The 19,663-nt window shown below is 38.2% G+C and overlaps 1 protein-coding gene across 1 annotated transcript in view; it reads left to right on the top strand.

Moving 5' to 3' along the window:
• Positions 1-4,813: 4,813 nt before the first annotated feature.
• LOC132555403 (dentin sialophosphoprotein-like) overlaps positions 4,814-19,663 on the top strand; it is a 28,912-nt gene continuing 14,062 nt past the window's right edge. The window contains exon 1 of the mRNA XM_060219753.1: positions 4,814-4,923. Coding sequence (XP_060075736.1) covers positions 4,814-4,923 — 110 coding nt within the window. The remainder of the gene's footprint in view (positions 4,924-19,663) is intronic.

The following is a 19,663-nucleotide window of genomic DNA, read 5'->3' as shown; positions in this document are numbered from 1 at the left end:
TTTTGTAGAATCATTGTCAGGTTTCTATAGAATTCTCTTTCCAGATGTGTATACGCATTTGGGCCTTCCTAGATGAAATAATTACCTTTGACCGTTATAACGGAGCCCAAATAGTCCGTGGTTCACCAATTACAAATATATATAAACTTAAATACAAACAATAGGTTCGATGTCAGTTTTATCAAACAACCGTATGATTCTATCATAATATATACTACAACGGAAATAACTGTATTTTTTTTTGTTGGGGGGATTTTACTACAGGAAAAAATATGTGTGGGGTAATCTGTTGTGGATTAGTGTGGGATAATAACCTTTGTAGACTTAAAGAATTGATTGGGTATGAGGGCGATCGATAACATTTTCAAAAGAGTTTTACCTTGACGTTAGCGGAATGTTTTAAAAGTCTTCATGGTAAGAATATAAGCGCATACTGTGCAATTGATTCAGTCATGCTTTCTATTGTCTGTGTTTGAACATGGAGCTATCTACGTGTATAATGTTTAAATGACAGACAAAAATAGTTATACAAGTTTAAATTGTCCCGGTTCGGTTTGTTCCGAGTGCGGTCTATTGTACGACTCGCAACCATGGAGAGTAGGGACGTTTGAAAATGGCGGCCCCCACTGTGGTGCCATATCAGAGGAACACTGATATATAATTCACACAATCCCAGGACTATCGAGGGAAAAGTTTGAGGTATGTTGTAACAACGCATTTTTATATGTAACATACATAAGGGTAGACTATAAACAACTAGGACGAACAGATTTGTTTTCTTGACTCCAGATTTATGATAGGTGTTCCTGTGATAGACTTCTATGGTCTGATGGATTCGGACGTCCTAAGTTAATTATAAACAAACCACACACTCACACGCTGATTCAGTGTCGACTCGTTAAATATGCATGAATTATGACACATATATGGACGATGTCCTTCCCGTGTTCAGGAAAAGTCAACGTTTATATAATCGATTATAGAAGTCGGATTAAACAGGCGCCGTGTAAAAACAGTGGAACACGTAGGGTGATATAGGTGTTTTATAGGATACACGTGAAAATTGTGTTTTGTGTAATATGATGTCAGGTGACACAGGTGTCTTGTGTGACCGGATGTCAGGTGATACAGGTGTTTTGTGTGACAGGATGTCAGGTGATACAGATGTTTTGTGTGACAGGAGGATGTCAGGTGATACAGGTGTTTTGTGTGACAGGATGTTGAGTGATACAGGTGTTTTGTGTGACACGATGTCAGGTGATACAAGTGTTTTGTGTGACAGGATGTAAAGTGATACAGGTGTTTTGTGTGACAGGATGTCAGGTGATACAGGTGTTTTGTGTGACAGGATGTAAAGTGATACAGGTGTTTTGTGTGACAGGATGTCAGGTGATACAGGTGTTTTGTGTGACAGGATGTAAAGTGATACAGGTGTTTTGTGTGACAGGATGTTAGGTGATACAGGTGTTTTGTGTGACAGGATGTAAAGTGTTTTTGTGTGACAGGATGTAAAGTGATACAGGTGTTTTGTGTGACAGGATGTCTGGTGATACAGGTGTTTTGTGTGAAAGGATGTTAGGTGATACTGGTGTTTTGTGTGACAGGATGTAAGGTGATACTGGTGTTTTGTGTGACAGGATGTAAGGTGATACAGGTGTTTTGTGTGACAGGATGTAAGGTGATACAGGTGTTTTGTGTGACAGGAGGATGTCAGGTGATACAGGTGTTTTGTGTGACAGGATGTTGAGTGATACAGGTGTTTTGTGTGACAGGATGTTGAGTGATACAGGTGTTTTGTGTGACACGATGTCAGGTGATACAAGTGTTTTGTGTGACAGGATGTAAAGTGATACAGGTGTTTTGTGTGACAGGATGTCAGGTGATACAGGTGTTTTGTGTGACAGGATGTAAAGTGATACAGGTGTTTTGTGTGACAGGATGTCAGGTGATACAGGTGTTTTGTGTGACAGGATGTAAAGTGATACAGGTGTTTTGTGTGACAGGATGTTAGGTGATACAGGTGTTTTGTGTGACAGGATGTAAAGTGTTTTTGTGTGACAGGATGTAAAGTGATACAGGTGTTTTGTGTGACAGGATGTCTGGTGATACAGGTGTTTTGTGTGAAAGGATGTTAGGTGATACTGGTGTTTTGTGTGACAGGATGTAAGGTGATACTGGTGTTTTGTGTGACAGGATGTAAGGTGATACAGGTGTTTTGTGTGACAGGATGTAAGGTGATACAGGTGTTTTGTGTGACAGGAGGATGTCAGGTGATACAGGTGTTTTGTGTGACAGGATGTTGAGTGATACAGGTGTTTTGTGTGACAGGATGTTGAGTGATACGATGTCAGGTGATACAAGTGTTTTGTGTGACAGGATGTAAAGTGATACAGGTGTTTTGTGTGACAGGATGTCAGGTGATACAGGTGTTTTGTGTGACAGGATGTAAAGTGATACAGGTGTTTTGTGTGACAGGATGTCAGGTGATACAGGTGTTTTGTGTGACAGGATGTAAAGTGATACAGGTGTTTTGTGTGACAGGATGTTAGGTGATACAGGTGTTTTGTGTGACAGGATGTTGAGTGATACAGGTGTTTTGTGTGACAGGATGTAAAGTGTTTTTGTGTGACAGGATGTAAAGTGATACAGGTGTTTTGTGTGACAGGATGTCTGGTGATACAGGTGTTTTGTGTGAAAGGATGTTAGGTGATACTGGTGTTTTGTGTGACAGGATGTAAGGTGATACTGGTGTTTTGTGTGACAGGATGTAAGGTGATACAGGTGTTTTGTGTGACAGGATGTTAGGTGATACAGGTGTTTTGTGTGACAGGATGTAAAGTGATACAGGTGTTTTGTGTGACAGGATGTCAGGTGATACAGGTGTTTTGTGTGACAGGATGTAAAGTGTTTTTGTGTGACAGGATGTAAAGTGATACAGGTGTTTTGTGTGACAGGATGTCTGGTGATACAGGTGTTTTGTGTGAAAGGATGTTAGGTGATACTGGTGTTTTGTGTGACAGGATGTAAGGTGATACTGGTGTTTTGTGTGACAGGATGTAAGGTGATACAGGTGTTTTGTGTGACAGGATGTAAGGTGATACTGGTGTTTTGTGTGACAGGGTGTCAGTTAGAACAGTTGAACAGACTAAATATAGGATGGTACCTATGTGTCTCATTGTTTGAAGTTAATGAAGATATTATGCTGTTGTGAACGGTTTTGTACCTATTCAGGCTATAGGTTCTGTAAATGTAAATAAATGACGGAATGTGTACACATATCACACTATTCTAATGACACCTTTCTAGCTCCTGTTCGTGTATTACTGTCTTAACACTAGATATATGGTAGGACAATGCTTCCTAGGTGACTTAAGTACTTGGGTTTTCTGGTACTGGTTGGTATTTTAATAATACCTTGCTGGTATCTATAGGCGACATTACTGAATCATACCTGTACTACCTAACAAATGATAAGTTTATATGAGATTTTTTTCAACACTTAAAACTAGGAGAGGTATAAATTATTATATCACTTTGTCATGTGAGGGAAATGTTTTTATTTTCTGGTTGTTATGAGGATGGAATAAGTGTTAGGTGTAGACTCCAAATCAATAAGATCAAGACATATACAGGTTTCATTTGATCACAGTAAACATAATCTTTTGTTTGGGTATACCGAAATGACGAGTGGAGACAGGTTTACTGTGATAGGGGTACATATCTATACCAGTACAGCTGTATGTGATGTTACAATGGACATCAACAATCATAGAACTACACCATTCCCCTTCCAATAAACTCCTTAATGACATCTATCTGTAGTTACTTACCAGGATAAAGTAAGTGTTGTTTCTTGTTTTGGAGGAGGATGGGGAGGGGAAGAACACAGGGACTTGACACAAATTCTACGGACCACTTATTTATAAAAGAGGAATATTCAACCTTATAATAAGATGAAAATCTATGTAGTATTTAACTGTTCCATTTGCAATACACCATTGTGAGATTTTCTCTTCATACAAAATTATACACAATTCATTACTTTCAGATTCTTGTATTAGATTTGTGTTTTGTTGGCTGTTCTGGAAACCATTTTTTACATAAACCATTAAGATGATGACTTTGTATTGATAAATTAGATCGTAATGATGAAGATAAATGTCCTGAGGGCACAAAAGGCAGATTAATTACACATCTGCACATGTCTGTTGATCAGTGTTATTGCTAATGTAAATCACATGTTTACTGAGCTGGATAAGATTGCTGTAGATCACAGAGACTCGAGAGACACAGTAGATGGTGACAACAGTTTATCTACTTCAGCAAAATCTCAGCATGTCCGCCAGAAGACCTCATCATGACCTCATCATGACCACATCATGACCTCACCATGACCTTGATGATCTTAACATTATAACGACCTCACTTTGAATCACTAGCCCCATCATGACCTCATCTGAATTCTAACATGACCTCAAGATCATTTCACCATGTCATTATCATATCAGTGGCAGCCTACAGACAATGTACTATTTCCACTATATGACCTTGTCATGACCTTCATATGACCTTCATATGACCACAGTGGCAGCCTACAGACAATGTACTATTTCCACTATATGACCTTGTCATGACCATCATATGACCTTCATATGACCACAGTGGCAGCCTACAGACAATGTACTAATTCCAGTTAACATGAACAAAAACTGTGTATGTGATGTCATCCTTCTGATTGTTTTGTATTGATGTTTGTGATCATGATGTGTACATTGTTTTCCATTTTAGGTGTCTTTGAGATCAAATCTCAACCATGACGTCCTTATACCCAGGTACGCTGTTTTATACCCCTGGCCTCAACCGTCGGTCGACACCCACCAAGGCTGGCACGACTTCCGAGGAACTGGCAAAGCGATACAAGAGGTAAAGTGCATGCAAATATTATGACCTTGACTAAATGACCTGTTATCATTCCTTCCTCCTCACATTAACCAGCATTAACCATCAGCTGTCAACAAATGACATGATTACTTATGTAAAAACAAATCCTTCCCAAATTTTGTTAAAATTTTGCAGGAATCTTTATAGCCAAAACTGTGTGAACTAAAGTTTTATATTATATTACATGGTCCTCACACAAGTAGGGACAGGGTCAGAAAGGGTTCATTTGACTGTAATTTCAACCTTCTATATCTTTATCATACTCGATCAGCTAGAATAAAATTAACTGCTTAGATGATGGGTGGGTGGGTGAATAGATTGATGGGTGAATATTATGACCTGACTAAATGACCTGTTATCATTTCCTGGACATTAACCAGATTAACCATGGAACAAATGACATGATTACTTATGTAAAAACAAATCCTTCCCAAATTTTGATTTTGGGTAGGCCAAAACTGTGTGTAAGTGGACACAAGTGGAGGGATGGGTAGATGGGTAGGTGGGTAAGTGGATGGAGGGATGGGTAGATGGGTAGATTGATGGGTGAATGGATGGGTAGGTGAATGGATGGGTAGATGGGTAGGTGGGTAAGTGGATGGAGGGATGGGTAGATGGGTAGGTGGGTAAGTGGATGGAGGGATGGGTAGATGGGTAGGTGGGTAAGTGGATGGAGGGATGGGTAGATGGGTAGGTGGGTAAGTGGATGGAGGGATGGGTAGATGGGTAGGTGGGTAAGTGGATGGAGGGATGGGTAGATGGGTAGGTGGGTAAGTGGATGGAGGGATGGGTAGATGGGTAGGTGGGTAAGTGGATGGAGGGATGGGTAGATGGGTAGGTGGGTAAGTGGATGGAGGGATGGGTAGATGGGTAGGTGGGTAAGTGGATGGAGGGATGGGTAGATGGGTAGGTGGGTAAGTGGATGGAGGGATGGGTAGATGGGTAGGTGGGTAAGTGGATGGAGGGATGGGTAGATGGGTAGGTGGGTAAGTGGATGGAGGGATGGGTAGATGGGTAGGTGGGTAAGTGGATGGAGGGATGGGTAGATGGGTAGGTGGGTAAGTGGATGGAGGGATGGGTAGATGGGTAGGTGGGTAAGTGGATGGAGGGATGGGTAGGTGGGTAAGTGGATGGAGGGATGGGTAGATGGGTAGGTGGGTAAGTGGATGGAGGGATGGGTAGATGGGTAGGTGGGTAAGTGGATGGAGGGATGGGTAGATGGGTAGGTGGGTAAGTGGATGGAGGGATGGGTAGATGGGTAGGTGGGTAAGTGGATGGAGGGATGGGTAGATGGGTAGGTGGGTATGTGGATGGAGGGATGGTTAGATGGGTAGGTGTGTAAGTGGATGGAGGGATGGGTAGATGGGTAGGTGGGTAAGTGGATGGAGGGATGGGTAGATGGGTAGGTGGGTAAGTGGATGGAGGTATGGGTAGATGGGTAAGTGGATGGAGGGATGCTTGTAAAGGGCCAGTTTCCAAAACAGCCCCTTCTCTGATTCAAATTTCCTGTTGGTGGTGCATTGCCCATGCCGTTGTGATCACAAATCTATAAAGTATAAAGATTTAGGTCACTTGGTTTGTTTTTTATGGCTCCTCAAAGTTGTACCTTTCAGAAGCTGTCTAAGTGTTGATAAAATGTGCATGTTATGTAAAATATTAATGAAAATCTAATCAAATGATAGTCACCGTAAAGAATACATTTATGGCATGATTGTGACAAAAAATCGTGTTTCCATCGCGCCATTTGGCTGTTTTATGGAAGAAACAATCTCAAAAATGCCATTTTCGATGATAACATTTTAGACACAAAAACTGTGTTTTTTGAGAGAATAAACCCTTTTATGGGCGTTGGATGCAAACCAATTTTATCCTATTAAATAGTAGGTAATATGCTATTGATAAGAGGAAAAAATCATCAAAATGTAAGTGGTGGAACATTTTCAAATGTTGGGTTGAATTTTTCGACTTTCTTTAGATAATTAACAAAAAAACGAGAGTATTTGCTTGGTATGTTGAGAATATGTACACAGATATGAAAAAAAGTGAAAGAAACACTTTGTCATAAAAAAATCCAAGATGGCTACTTCGCAAGTCCCTGTGGTTGAAGACATTGCCTGACAAATAGACAGAACAACAAACAAAACGGGTTCCTTATGATTTTGGTTGGTTTTCGCATTTACGGGATTGTTCATAGCTACCGGCGATTGTATAATACCTATATTTATAAGTTTGGTTAGTCACATGGTAACGGGGATCTTTCATATCGAGCCCCAAACATACTTTCGACATATGCACTCTGTTGCCACATGGAAAACTATTTCAAGTTTTATCGGAATTTCTTTACCTGTGGTTGTAATGGTCGAGGGTTTTCCAGCGTCCTGTAATACCCAAGGTAGTACAAGATACTGGAGATGTGCACACACATTCCCATCGTTCTCTCTCCAAATGGGCACTGGCAGTAGTAGTCCTTTATTGGGGCCTCAACATCGGGTGAAACGGTGAACCGTATCCAAACGTTATATTTTGTTTGGCTTTTGTGTCGAGAATGTATTTGACATCGGAGAAGGTCTGGGGAGTGCTGGTAAAGCCACACCTCATACTCGCCGTCATCACTTAAATGTTCGGCGATGTAACCAGGAGCCAGAGATATCTGATACGTTCCACACGTAATGGTACTCAAGTGATCAAGATCGAGACGGGGAAACAGTACTTTATTTTTTTTTTTTTTTACACATCATAAAACTGTCATGAAAATATCCGCTCTGATATTCAATATAAAAGTTTGTATATGATAAGCTATATAATAGGGTTTCAGACAAGGTTGTTACTAATTTCCCCTTTTCTTTCAATTTACAACCACATTCAGGCGGCGATATGAGAACGTTCCACCACATGGAATTAGCTGATTTTTGGTACACATATGAAACAAGTAAAGCTCTATCCGATTTACTGATGGAAATTTGCATCCAAAACTATATAACGTGAGAAAATTGCAAATTTATGGCATTTTTCTTCATAATTGTCTCTGCAAGTGCATTTTCATCCGAGAATATTTTTTTTTTATGTTTTATGAATAAACACGATGTTTTGGAAATATTTATCAAATGAAATTTATACTATGTTGCGAATTACAATTTCGAGATAACCTTCTTTTATTTACGAACTTATGTCTTTGATGCTGAAATTGACAACTTTATAAAAATACATTTTCACTGAAATTATGAAATCTGGGTGTCGGAAAGGTGTAAAATTATTTTTCGGAAAAGAAAAAACCAGTAGTTTAGCTAGATAAAAAATTATACGGGGGCAGGCTCCTATGGAGAATTAACATTACTGGAAACAGGCCCTTTGTAAATTCTTACACCCTTAGGGCTAGGATGTAATGTTCAGTATATAAACAATAAGTTTTGGACATGTACATAATCTGTTTATTTTAAGTAAGGAAAGCATGACATGTTAGTCTGACAGTGTGAATATTTTGATCTTGACTTACACATCTCAAGGACAAATTACACCCCAAAGGGACTATACAGTGTATATCATTGTTCATTGCCATGTTTACAGAATTATCAGTGTGTTTACTGGCGCTGTCTTCTTGCTGTAGTAGTACTGTTATAGTGTTTGTGTTGGTTAGACTTTGTGTTGTGTAACATTCAATGATAGGATGTTTGCTGATTGTTCATATAGATCTTCTTATTTATGTTGAATATTAATGTTATAAAGTATTAAAATCATTTCACTGCTGAAAATGTTTTAAAATTTGTGATACATTAACTTTTTATAGGTCAAAATTGACAGGCTGAAATTTTGGTTAGAACTGAGCAGTGTTTTAACCACATCTATCAATGATGGGAAATCTCAATGTATTTTAAAAACATTCCAAGGTTTGTTAAAAATTTTGGGTGACTGTGTTTCAGTTCGCTATTTTGTTTTCAATTTTTGTATTCATTTCTTGCATTGAAGATATATATACATATATATATATATAAACATTTATTGTATGTGTTAGAATTGACATAGACATAAAGAAATATATTGTAAGTACAATGTGTACACACAGATCTAAGTTTTAAAGGTGATAAGACAATGTGTAAAATACTATAACACCATTGTATGCTTCAGAAATCTTTGTCATTCAATATATCGCCCAATCAAGGGAGATGGTTTATCTGTATACAGGTTCTGTGTAGAAGTCATAGAGACTAGAGACACGTTTGTCAATGTGTCAGTCAGCTGATCAAGTCCTTTATATAGTGTTTAACACCCAATTTTCTCATACTTTGTTGTATAATGTTCTATCTATGTATGTTAGTGGTGAGTTAGGTTGGTGATCTCATCAATAACAACATGTGAAAGTTCATAGTCATTCCATGAGAACTTTGGAAGGCAAATAATTTACATATTCTTCACGTCTTTACATACAATACATAATTTTTTTGTAAAAAATACAAAATCTTTACACCTTTACATGTAAAAAATATTTTGCTTTTATCACTGGTGGCACTAATGTACAGGACTTTTTGTACCTTATGACACTAATGTACAGGACTTTTTGTACCTTGTGACACTAGTACTGGACTTTTTGTACCTTGTGGCACTAGTACTGGACTTTTTGTACCTTGTGGCACTAGTACTGGACTTTTTGTACCTTGTGGCACTAGTACTGGACTTTTTAGGCTAAACGACTCAGTACGCATAGCCTATTGCGACGGCCTTTCAGACAAAATTTACCGATCCTGGCCTTCTCATTGGCTGAAATATCGAAAAGAGTTAGAGCCCTCTAGCGGCTATTTTCTGCGTAAATAATGCCGCGATTTTTCAAATCGCTATTTTAAAACCATCCAAAATTAGTTTAATTTTTTAATAACAATACGATTACTATATATTTCAAAAAAGAAGCACAGTGTGGTTGAACTATTGATAAATTTTGAACAATATATTTTACGGAATTCTCGACATGACGTAAGCTTACAAAACACTGTACGTGCGAGTTGGCGCCATGTTAAGAAGCTAGTCTGGGGGCTTGGTTTGAATTATCAACTAACAGCACTTATAAACAAACAAAACTTACAAACAGAACATCAATTTTGCTTTATTCCTTGTCGTTGTGGCAAGATCGTCTTAATATATAACATCACATATTCTTCACGTCTTTACATACAATACATAATTTTTTTGTAAAAAATACAAAATCTTTACACCTTTACATGTAAAAACTATTTTGCTTTTATCGCTGGTGGCACTAATGTACAGGACTTTTTGTACCTTATGACACTAATGTACAGGACTTTTTGTACCTTGTGACACTAGTACTGGACTTTTTGTATCTTGTGGCACTTGTACTGGACTTTTTGTACCTTGTGACACTAGTACTGGACTTTTTGTACCTTGTGACGTTAGTGTATGTTTTTACCTGACCTTTTGTCTGACTTTTGGAAAGTGACGGTATCTAATGTAATACCCCAGTATGTTATGTATTAGGGTATAGGGATACTGGTTTACATGTATAATGCATGGAGCTGTCAAATGAATGACAATTTGATACAATAAATATGGACCATAAATTGTACACCGTGGCAACAGGGGATCAATAATGTGCCACCAGGATAGGTTTCTTTAAAATCATGTGAAAAAGGGTCTTATCTGACTGATTAACTAATGTTACCTTATTAGGTTACAGGTTTTAATTGTAATAAATCTTGAGAGTTTACAGTGCATGACCTACATGGAAAATGAGCATCAATTTGAACAGAGTTCCTGCTTTAGAATTCTGGTGACCTAGATAACAATGCTCTGGCAGCAGAACAGCCATTAAGAGTTAGGGTGATCCAGACATTCACCAAGAGTTAGGGTGATCAAGACATTCACCAAGAGTTAGGGTGATCCAGACATTCACCAAGAGTTAGGGTGATCCAGACATTCACCAAGAGTTAGGGTGATCCAGACATTCACCAAGAGTTAGGGTGATCCAGACATTCACCAAGAGTTAGGGTGATCCAGACATTCACCAAGAGTTAGGGTGATCCAGACATTCACCAAGAGTTAGGGTGATCCAGACATTCACCAAGAGTTAGGGTGATCCAGACATTCACCAAGAGTTAGGGTGATCAAGACATTCACCAAGAGTTAGGGTGATCCAGACATTCACCAAGAGTTAGGGTGATCCAGACATTCACCAAGAGTTAGGGTGATCCAGACATTCACCAAGAGTTAGGGTGATCAAGACATTCACCAAGAGTTAGGGTGATCCAGACATTCACCAAGAGTTAGGGTGATCCAGACATTCACCAAGAGTTAGGGTGATCCAGACATTCACCAAGAGTTAGGGTGATCCAGACATTCACCAAGAGTTAGGGTGATCCAGACATTCATCAAGAGTTAGGGTGATCCAGTCAGCAAAAAAAATTGGGGCAACCTGTACATTGATTTAGCCTTTTGATGAGTGGGATAGAACTATATAGATTATTATTCATTATGCACCTTATCTTTCCTACTTTTAGAGATTGTGATATGCATTGTTCCTGATTCTTTGTTTGATCAAGTGACCAAGCACTGAAGTGAAGCAGTGAAATATTTTAAGTAACTGTGGTTGGTGTGATTGAAAATTCCCTAACACCCTTAGTTGCAAAATATTTGTCATTGATTAAAAAAATATCGCATTAGCTAATTACATTTGACATACTTTCAGTGTCACATTTGAAATGTTAACTGTAGCCTAGATGTTACATGTCTTGTAAACCTTGAGCTGCGTACCTTGTTTTGTTACAGGTGTTTGTAAGTACAGCAATACATTATATCTAATTATATGTGATAATGTTTAGTCTGCACTGGAATTTACATGTAGTTTACAAAGCCACACTATCATTAGTTTTAAATTTTAAATTCCTAAAAATTGACTTAAAGGGATAATTAATCTTAACAAGAAATTCTGCAAGTTGATATTAAATCTCTTTGAAAGTGTGCACAAGACACATTTTAAGTTGGACAAACAGTTTTCGTGAATGGTGTTACCATAACACTTTTAAGTATACAGAAAACTATTGACTTACAGTACAGACAATTATCTTGTGTAGACTTATGCTCAGGTTCTCTTGTGAACAAGATGTAAAGGTCAGGTCTCCAGTTAGCATTTTCCGTCAAAATGGTTGAACAGGCAGGGCCATCTATCTGGATTATGTAGGGGTCTCCAGATGGAATCTTTACCCAACAAAATGGCTGAGCAGGGAGAGTTTTCTGTCTTGTGTATGGACGGTTCTTTAGTTGGAATCTTTTCCCAACAAAGCAGTTGATTAAGTCGAATCATGAATCATTTAATAGACTTGGGGATGTCGTGGATTTCTGTCACATATTGTAACAAATCTGAGTGTTGTAAAACAGTAGATGTGTCACAGTACAAGAAATACTCTGTTTGAAAAACAGCTTACCTGTGTATGGTGGACAGATTCTCATTTACAGGTGTTTATCAAAATTGAAAAACAGATGACCTTCTACATTGTTTCTCCTGTCACTTCTTTATTATAAAGAGATAATGATTATATCTGGTGGAAGATTTAGGATGGGTGTTTAGAATAGAGCCCCATGTTTATCACCTTTCTGACAGTCATAACATCTGTTACTTTATGTCAGACTGGCGTATATATTCATCACCTGTGATATTTTGTTTGATGGTATACCAAATACTGATGTGTAGATGTTCCTGTGTTGTGTAGGAGAACTGTAAACAGCCATTAAGTTTGTTATGTGTATAGTGTCTCAAATCCTAATCTTGATTTAAACATATCTCATACCTTTCTACTTTAAATGTCACTGCACTATTCCTCGGCAGAAATTCCCTGTCCTTTTGAAATTCTGTCCTTTAAATTCTCAAGTTTAATATCATAGGATGAAATCTTTCCTTCAATGTTAATTTTGAAATTTTTCCACAGATTATGGATTTAGAAAAGGAACTATGAATTCATACTTATTTACATATATATACATTTTTTTATAAGAGAATTATGACATGCTGATTTACTGATATCAAACAAACACATTTATATCAATAACATAGATATGATCAGTACAATAGTTAAGGGCAAACATTGAGAAGGTGAATTCTTTATAACATCATGACAGACAGAGCACAATGGTAGAGGTAGTGCCATAAGGGACAAAGTATCATACAAAATACTGTTACAGACACAGTAGCACGAAATCATATTGGGTTGCCATGACACGTAATGTAGTGCAGCGCCAATTGTGGTCATGATATGGAGGTCAGATAACAAAGGTTATCATATTATGGAGGTCAGATAACAAAGGTTATCATGTTATGGAGGTCAGATACGAAGGTTATCATGTTATGGAGGTCAGATAACAAAGGTTATCATGTTATGGAGGTCAGATAACAAAGGTTATCATGTTATGGAGGTCAGATAACAAAGGTTATCATGTAATGGAGGTCAGATAACAAAGGTTATCATGTTATGGAGGTCAGATAACAAAGGTTATCATGTTATGGAGGTCAGATAACAAAGGTTATCATGTAATGGAGGTTAGATACAAAGGTTATCATGTTATGGAGGTCAGATAACTAACGTTATCATGTAATGGAGGTCCGATAACAAAGGCTATCATGTTATGGAGGTCAGATACGAAGGTTATCATGTTATGGAGGTCAGATAACAAAGGTTATCATGTTATGGAGGTCAGATAACAAAGGTTATCATGTTATGGAGGTCAGATAACAAAGGTTATCATGTTATGGAGGTCAGATAACAAAGGCTATCATGTTATGGAGGTCAGATAACAAAGGTTATCATGTAATGGAGGTTAGATACAAAGGTTATCATGTTATGGAGGTCAGATAACTAACGTTATCATGTAATGGAGGTCAGATAACAAAGGTTATCATGTTATGGAGGTTAGATACAAAGGCTATCATGTTATGGAGGTCAGATAACAAAGGCTATCATGTTATGGAGGTCAGATAACAAAGGTTATCATGTAATGGAGGTTAGATACAAAGGTTATCATGTTATGGAGGTCAGATAACTAATGTTATCATGTAATGGAGGTCAGATAACAAAGGTTATCATGTTATGGAGGTCAGATAACTAACGTTATCATGTAATGGAGGTCAGATAACAAAGGTTATCATGTTATGGAGGTCAGATAACAAAGGTTATCATGTTATGGAGGTCAGATAACAAAAGTTATCATGTTATGGAGGTCAGATAACAAAGGCTATCATGTTATGGAGGTCAGATAACAAAGGTTATCATGTTATGGAGGTTAGATACAAAGGTTATCATGTTATTTAGGTCAGATAACAAAAGTTATCATGTTATGGAGGTCAGATAACAAAGGCTATCATGTTATGGAGGTCAGATAACAAAGGTTATCATGTTATGGAGGTTAGATACAAAGGTTATCATGTAATGGAGGTCAGATAACAAAGATTATCATGTTATGGAGGTCAGATAACTAACGTTATCATGTAATGGAGGTCAGATAACAAAGGTTATCATGTTATGGAGGTCAGATAACAAAGGTTATCATGTTATGGAGGTTAGATACAAAGGTTATCATGTAATGGAGGTCAGATAACAAAGATTATCATGTTATGGAGGTCAGATAACTAACGTTATCATGTAATGGAGGTCAGATAACAAAGGTTATCATGTTATGGAGGTCAGATAACAAAGGTTATCATGTTATGGAGGTCAGATAACAAAGGTTATCATGTTATGGAGGTCAGATAACAAAGGTTATCATGTAATGGAGGTCAGATAACAAAGGTTATCATGTTATGGAGGTCAGATAACAAAAGTTATCATGTTATGGAGGTCAGATAACAAAGGCTATCATGTTATGGAGGTCAGATAACAAAGGTTATCATGTTATGGAGGTTAGATACAAAGGTTATCATGTAATGGAGGTCAGATAACAAAGATTATCATGTAATAGAGGTCAGATAACAAATGTTATCATGTTATGGAGGTTAGTTGAAGGTCTGGTTAACCATGCTGTCAAGGTTTGTATTATTAGTTTCCTTGATGTTTCTAACTCGATATGTGATTAAACTTTATATATTTGTTTTGAGAGAATTATTTTCATGCAATATTTCATTACCACGGTAATTCAGAAGAAAATTAAATAATTACAGAAAACATTCATTAAGATAATTATTATCATTAATGACACGTCATTCATTTCCTATTACATGGCCTACAATACCGTGTTTTTCCAATCATTCAACAGACTCTCGTCATTACATATAATCAACGATAAATGTCTTTACTCTGTAATAGGTAATAAATCGATGTGCCAATAATGTCCCAAATCAACTGGACAAAGTAAATATTTGATTAATGATTTCCCACCAAAGATCATTGTATAGAATGATATTGATTTGATTTGGATATACTTTACATAAGACTATTGACACAGGGTTTAATTCCACAGGAGACTGAAACCTGAAAAGTTTGATGTTAACAACAATGTTGAATATTAACTGTATAATGGATCATTGTGTTTACTGATCCATGTGTAGCGTCATTAATCCTCTAAATCTTACTTCAGATTCCTTTTCTTTAAAAAAAAAGAAATTTCAGGGTCACCAGTAACTAAATGTATTAAAAGGTGGGTTGAAAACAGTTTTAGTCTGATACATGTGTTTTCAATACCACAATGTATTTATGCTGTTGTCATGACCATGCTAGACTGAACAAAAATCAAAATGTTGCACAGTTTCACCTGGAATAAAATTTATGATCATGTAGACCATGTTTACATTAGATTGTTATGTTTTTAGTTCAATGATTTCAATCAATGTTACAAAGGCAACTAGAAAAAAACTGTTTTAATCGTGACTCAGAAATTTTTATTTATTTAAAAGGCTTAATTTCTGCAGTTAGGCCTTCCAGCATACCTGTGACCCGTGAGATTGTTGTGGTAGACTTGGGTAGAAACAGGCTATTGATTGTGTGTGTACAGGTGGTCGATTGTTGTAGTAATTACCTTTATTTTATATGGAGTCGCATTAAACATAATTATCTGTTAGATTTAAACATTGATTCACATTAATTTCTGCATTTTTTTACATACTGTAAACACATTTGCTGATGTCAGGGAAGACATCACATGACAACAATGTCTTCTTTATACACTGAAGGAAACTTTAAAGTGAAATCATAAAATTTAAATCAATATGTGTTGTAAATTAGTACTGTATTATATTAAAATATTTCTGTATAAATTACTTCACCTACATATTCCTATACTTGTTACCATATTAAGTTATCTTTCATGCAGAGAAACATTGCATGTGGAAAAATCTTCAGTTAATAAAGTTTCTTGTCTATGATGTTATTGATTTCACATCAATCAATTCAGCCTTTGGCAAAATTTTTATTATAATAAATGTAAGTTTAACCAATTCAATATTACCTATATCCAGATATTGGATTTTGCTGATGTTTGGACTTTTGAAGCACATCAGGATAAGTCATTTTGTTATAAAGCTTTTTGTAGTGAGGTTGATGGAGGATACATTTTTCGTTATCCAGACAATGGCAGGAGGTCATGTAATAGTGATTTAAGTGATATTGTATGTGTGCGAAATGGAAATTATAGAATTATGACTGCCATGGTATTAGAATAAAAATAGTAATACAATCACAGGAACTTGATACAAATTTACACTCCCCATTCATCTTTCACTGACCCCACAATTTGTCACCAACCTTTCAATCTGTCACAATCTGTCACAATCTCACTAATATCACAAATTGCACAATCTGTCACAGGCCAACAGCCCCACAATCTGTCACCGACTCCACAATCTGTCACCAACCCAACAGCCCCACAATCTGTCACCAACCCCACAATCTTTCACCAGCCCAACAATCTCTCGCCAACCCCACAATCTGTCACCAACCCAACAGCCCCACAATCTCTCGCCAACCCCACAATCTGTCACCAACCCCATAATCTTTCACCAGCCCAACAATCTCTCGACAACCCCACAATCTGTCACCAACCCAACAGCCCCACAATCTGTCACCAACCACACAATCTGTCACCAACCCCACAATCTTTCACCAGCCCAACAATCTCTCGCCAACCCCACAATCTGTCACCAACCCCACAATCTTTCACCAGCCCAACAATCTCTCGCCAACCCCACAATCTGTCACCAACCCCACAATCTGTCACCAACCCAACAGCCCCACAATCTGTCACCAACCCCACAATCTGTCACCAACCCAACAGCCCCACAATCTGTCACCAACCACACAATCTGTCACCAACCCCACAATCTTTCACCAGCCCAACAATCTCTCGCCAACCCCACAATCTGTCACCAACCCAACAGCCCCACAATCTGTCACCAGCCCCACAATCTGTCACCAACCCCACAATCTGTCACCAGCCCCACAATCTGTCACCAACCCCACAATCTGTCACCAACCCAACAGCCCCACAATCTGTCACCAACCCCACAATCTTTCACCAGCCCAACAATCTCTCGCCAACCCCACATTCTCTATATTTTTTTGGTGGTACTACTTCCAGTGCTTACCACTGTAATGCTGAGTGTTATGAATTATGATGATTTACAATAGTGGGGACTGTGATAGCTTAGTCAATTGAGCTTAATCAATCGAGCACTGGGTGACATAACCAGAGGTTAAGAATTCAGATGAGGTTTGACACTCCATACCCGCAGTGTTTTTTGTTTGTACCATCAGTGCTTACATGGTTGTGTTATGAGGTTTGACACTCCATACCCGCAGTGTTTTTTGTTTGTACCATCAGTGCTTACATGGTTGTGTTATGAGGTTTGACACTCCATACCCCAGTGTATTTTGTTTGTACCATCAGTGCTTACATGGTTGTGTAATGAGGTTTGACACACCATACCCGCAGTGTATTTTGTTTGTACCATCAGTGCTTACATGGTTGTGTAATGAGGTTTGACACACCATACCCGCAGTGTATTTTGTTTGTACTATCGGTGCTTACGTGGTTGTGTAATGAGGTTTGACACACCATACCCGCAGTGTTTTTTGTTTCACTGTACCATCAGTGCTTACATGGTTGTGTAATGAGGTTTGACACTCCATACCCCAGTGTTTTTTGTTTCACTGTACCATCAGTGCTTACATGGTTGTGTAATGAGGTCTGACACTCCATACCCGCAGTGTTTTGTTTGTACCATCAGCGCTTACATGGTTGTGTAATGAGGTTTGACACACCATACCCGCAGTGTTTTTTGTTTCACTGTACAATCAGTGCTTACATGGTTGTGTAATGAGGTTTGACACACCATACCCACAGTGTTTTTTGTTTCACTGTACCATCAGTGCTTACATGGTTGTGTAATGAGGTTTGACACACCATACCCACAGTGTTTTGTTTGTACCATCAGTGCTTACATGGTTGTGTAATGAGGTCTGACACTCCATACCCGCAGTGTTTTGTTTGTACCATCAGTGCTTACATGGTTGTGTAATGAGGTCTGACACTCCATACCCGCAGTGTTTTGTTTGTACCATCAGTGCTTACATGGTTGTGTAATGAGGTCTGACACTCCATACCCGCTGTGTTTTTTGTTTGTACCATCGGTGCTTACATGGTTGTGTAATGAGGTTTGACACACCATACCCCAGTGTTTTGTTTGTACCATCAGTGCTTACATGGTTGTGTAATGAGGTTTGACACTCCATACCCCAGTGTTTTGTTTGTACCATCAGTGCTTACATGGTTGTGTAATGAGGTTTGACACTCCATACCCCAGTGTTTTGTTTGTACCATCAGTGCTTACATGGTTGTGTAATGAGGTCTGACACTCCATACCCGCTGTGTTTTTTGTTTGTACCATCGGTGCTTACATGGTTGTGTAATGAGGTTTGACACTCCATACCCGCAGTGTTTTGTTTGTACCATCGGTGCTTACATGGTTGTGTAATGAGGTTTGACACTCCATACCTGCAGTGTTTTTTGTTTGTACCATCGGTGCTTACATGGTTGTGTAATGAGGTTTGACACACTATGCCCGCAGTGTTTTTTGTTTGTACCATCGGTGCTTACATGGTTGTGTAATGAGGTTTGACACACCATACCCACAGTGTTTTGTTTGTACCATCGGTGCTTACATGGTTGTGTAATGAGGTTTGACACTCCATACCTGCAGTGTTTTTTGTTTGTACCATCGGTGCTTACATGGTTGTGTAATGAGGTTTGACACACTATGCCCGCAGTGTTTTTTGTTTGTACCATCGGTGCTTACATGGTTGTGTAATGAGGTTTGACACACCATACCCGCAGTGTTTTTTGTTTCACTGTACCATCAGTGCTTACATGGTTGTGTAATGAGGTCTGACACTCCATACCCGCAGTGTTTTGTTTGTACCATCAGTGCTTACATGGTTGTGTAATGAGGTTTGACACACCATACCCGCAGTGTTTTGTTTGTACCATCAGTGCTTACATGGTTGTGTAATGAGGTTTGACACACCATACCCGCAGTGTTTTTTGTTTCACTGTACCATCAGTGCTTACATGGTTGTGTAATGAGGTTTGACACACCATACCCACAGTGTTTTGTTTGTACCATCAGTGCTTACATGGTTGTGTAATGAGGTTTGACACACCATACCCGCAGTGTTTTGTTTGTACCATCAGTGCTTACATGGTTGTGTTATGAGGTTTGACACACCATACCCGCAGTGTTTTT

This window comes from Ylistrum balloti, unplaced genomic scaffold, assembly GCF_031769215.1.
Source record: "Ylistrum balloti isolate Yb309-2 unplaced genomic scaffold, AGI_CSIRO_Ybal_v1 Utg370484, whole genome shotgun sequence".
NCBI classification, from domain to species: domain Eukaryota; kingdom Metazoa; phylum Mollusca; class Bivalvia; order Pectinida; family Pectinidae; genus Ylistrum; species Ylistrum balloti.
Note: the sequence above shows the minus strand (reverse complement) of the source record. Positions and strands in the feature narration are given on the sequence as shown.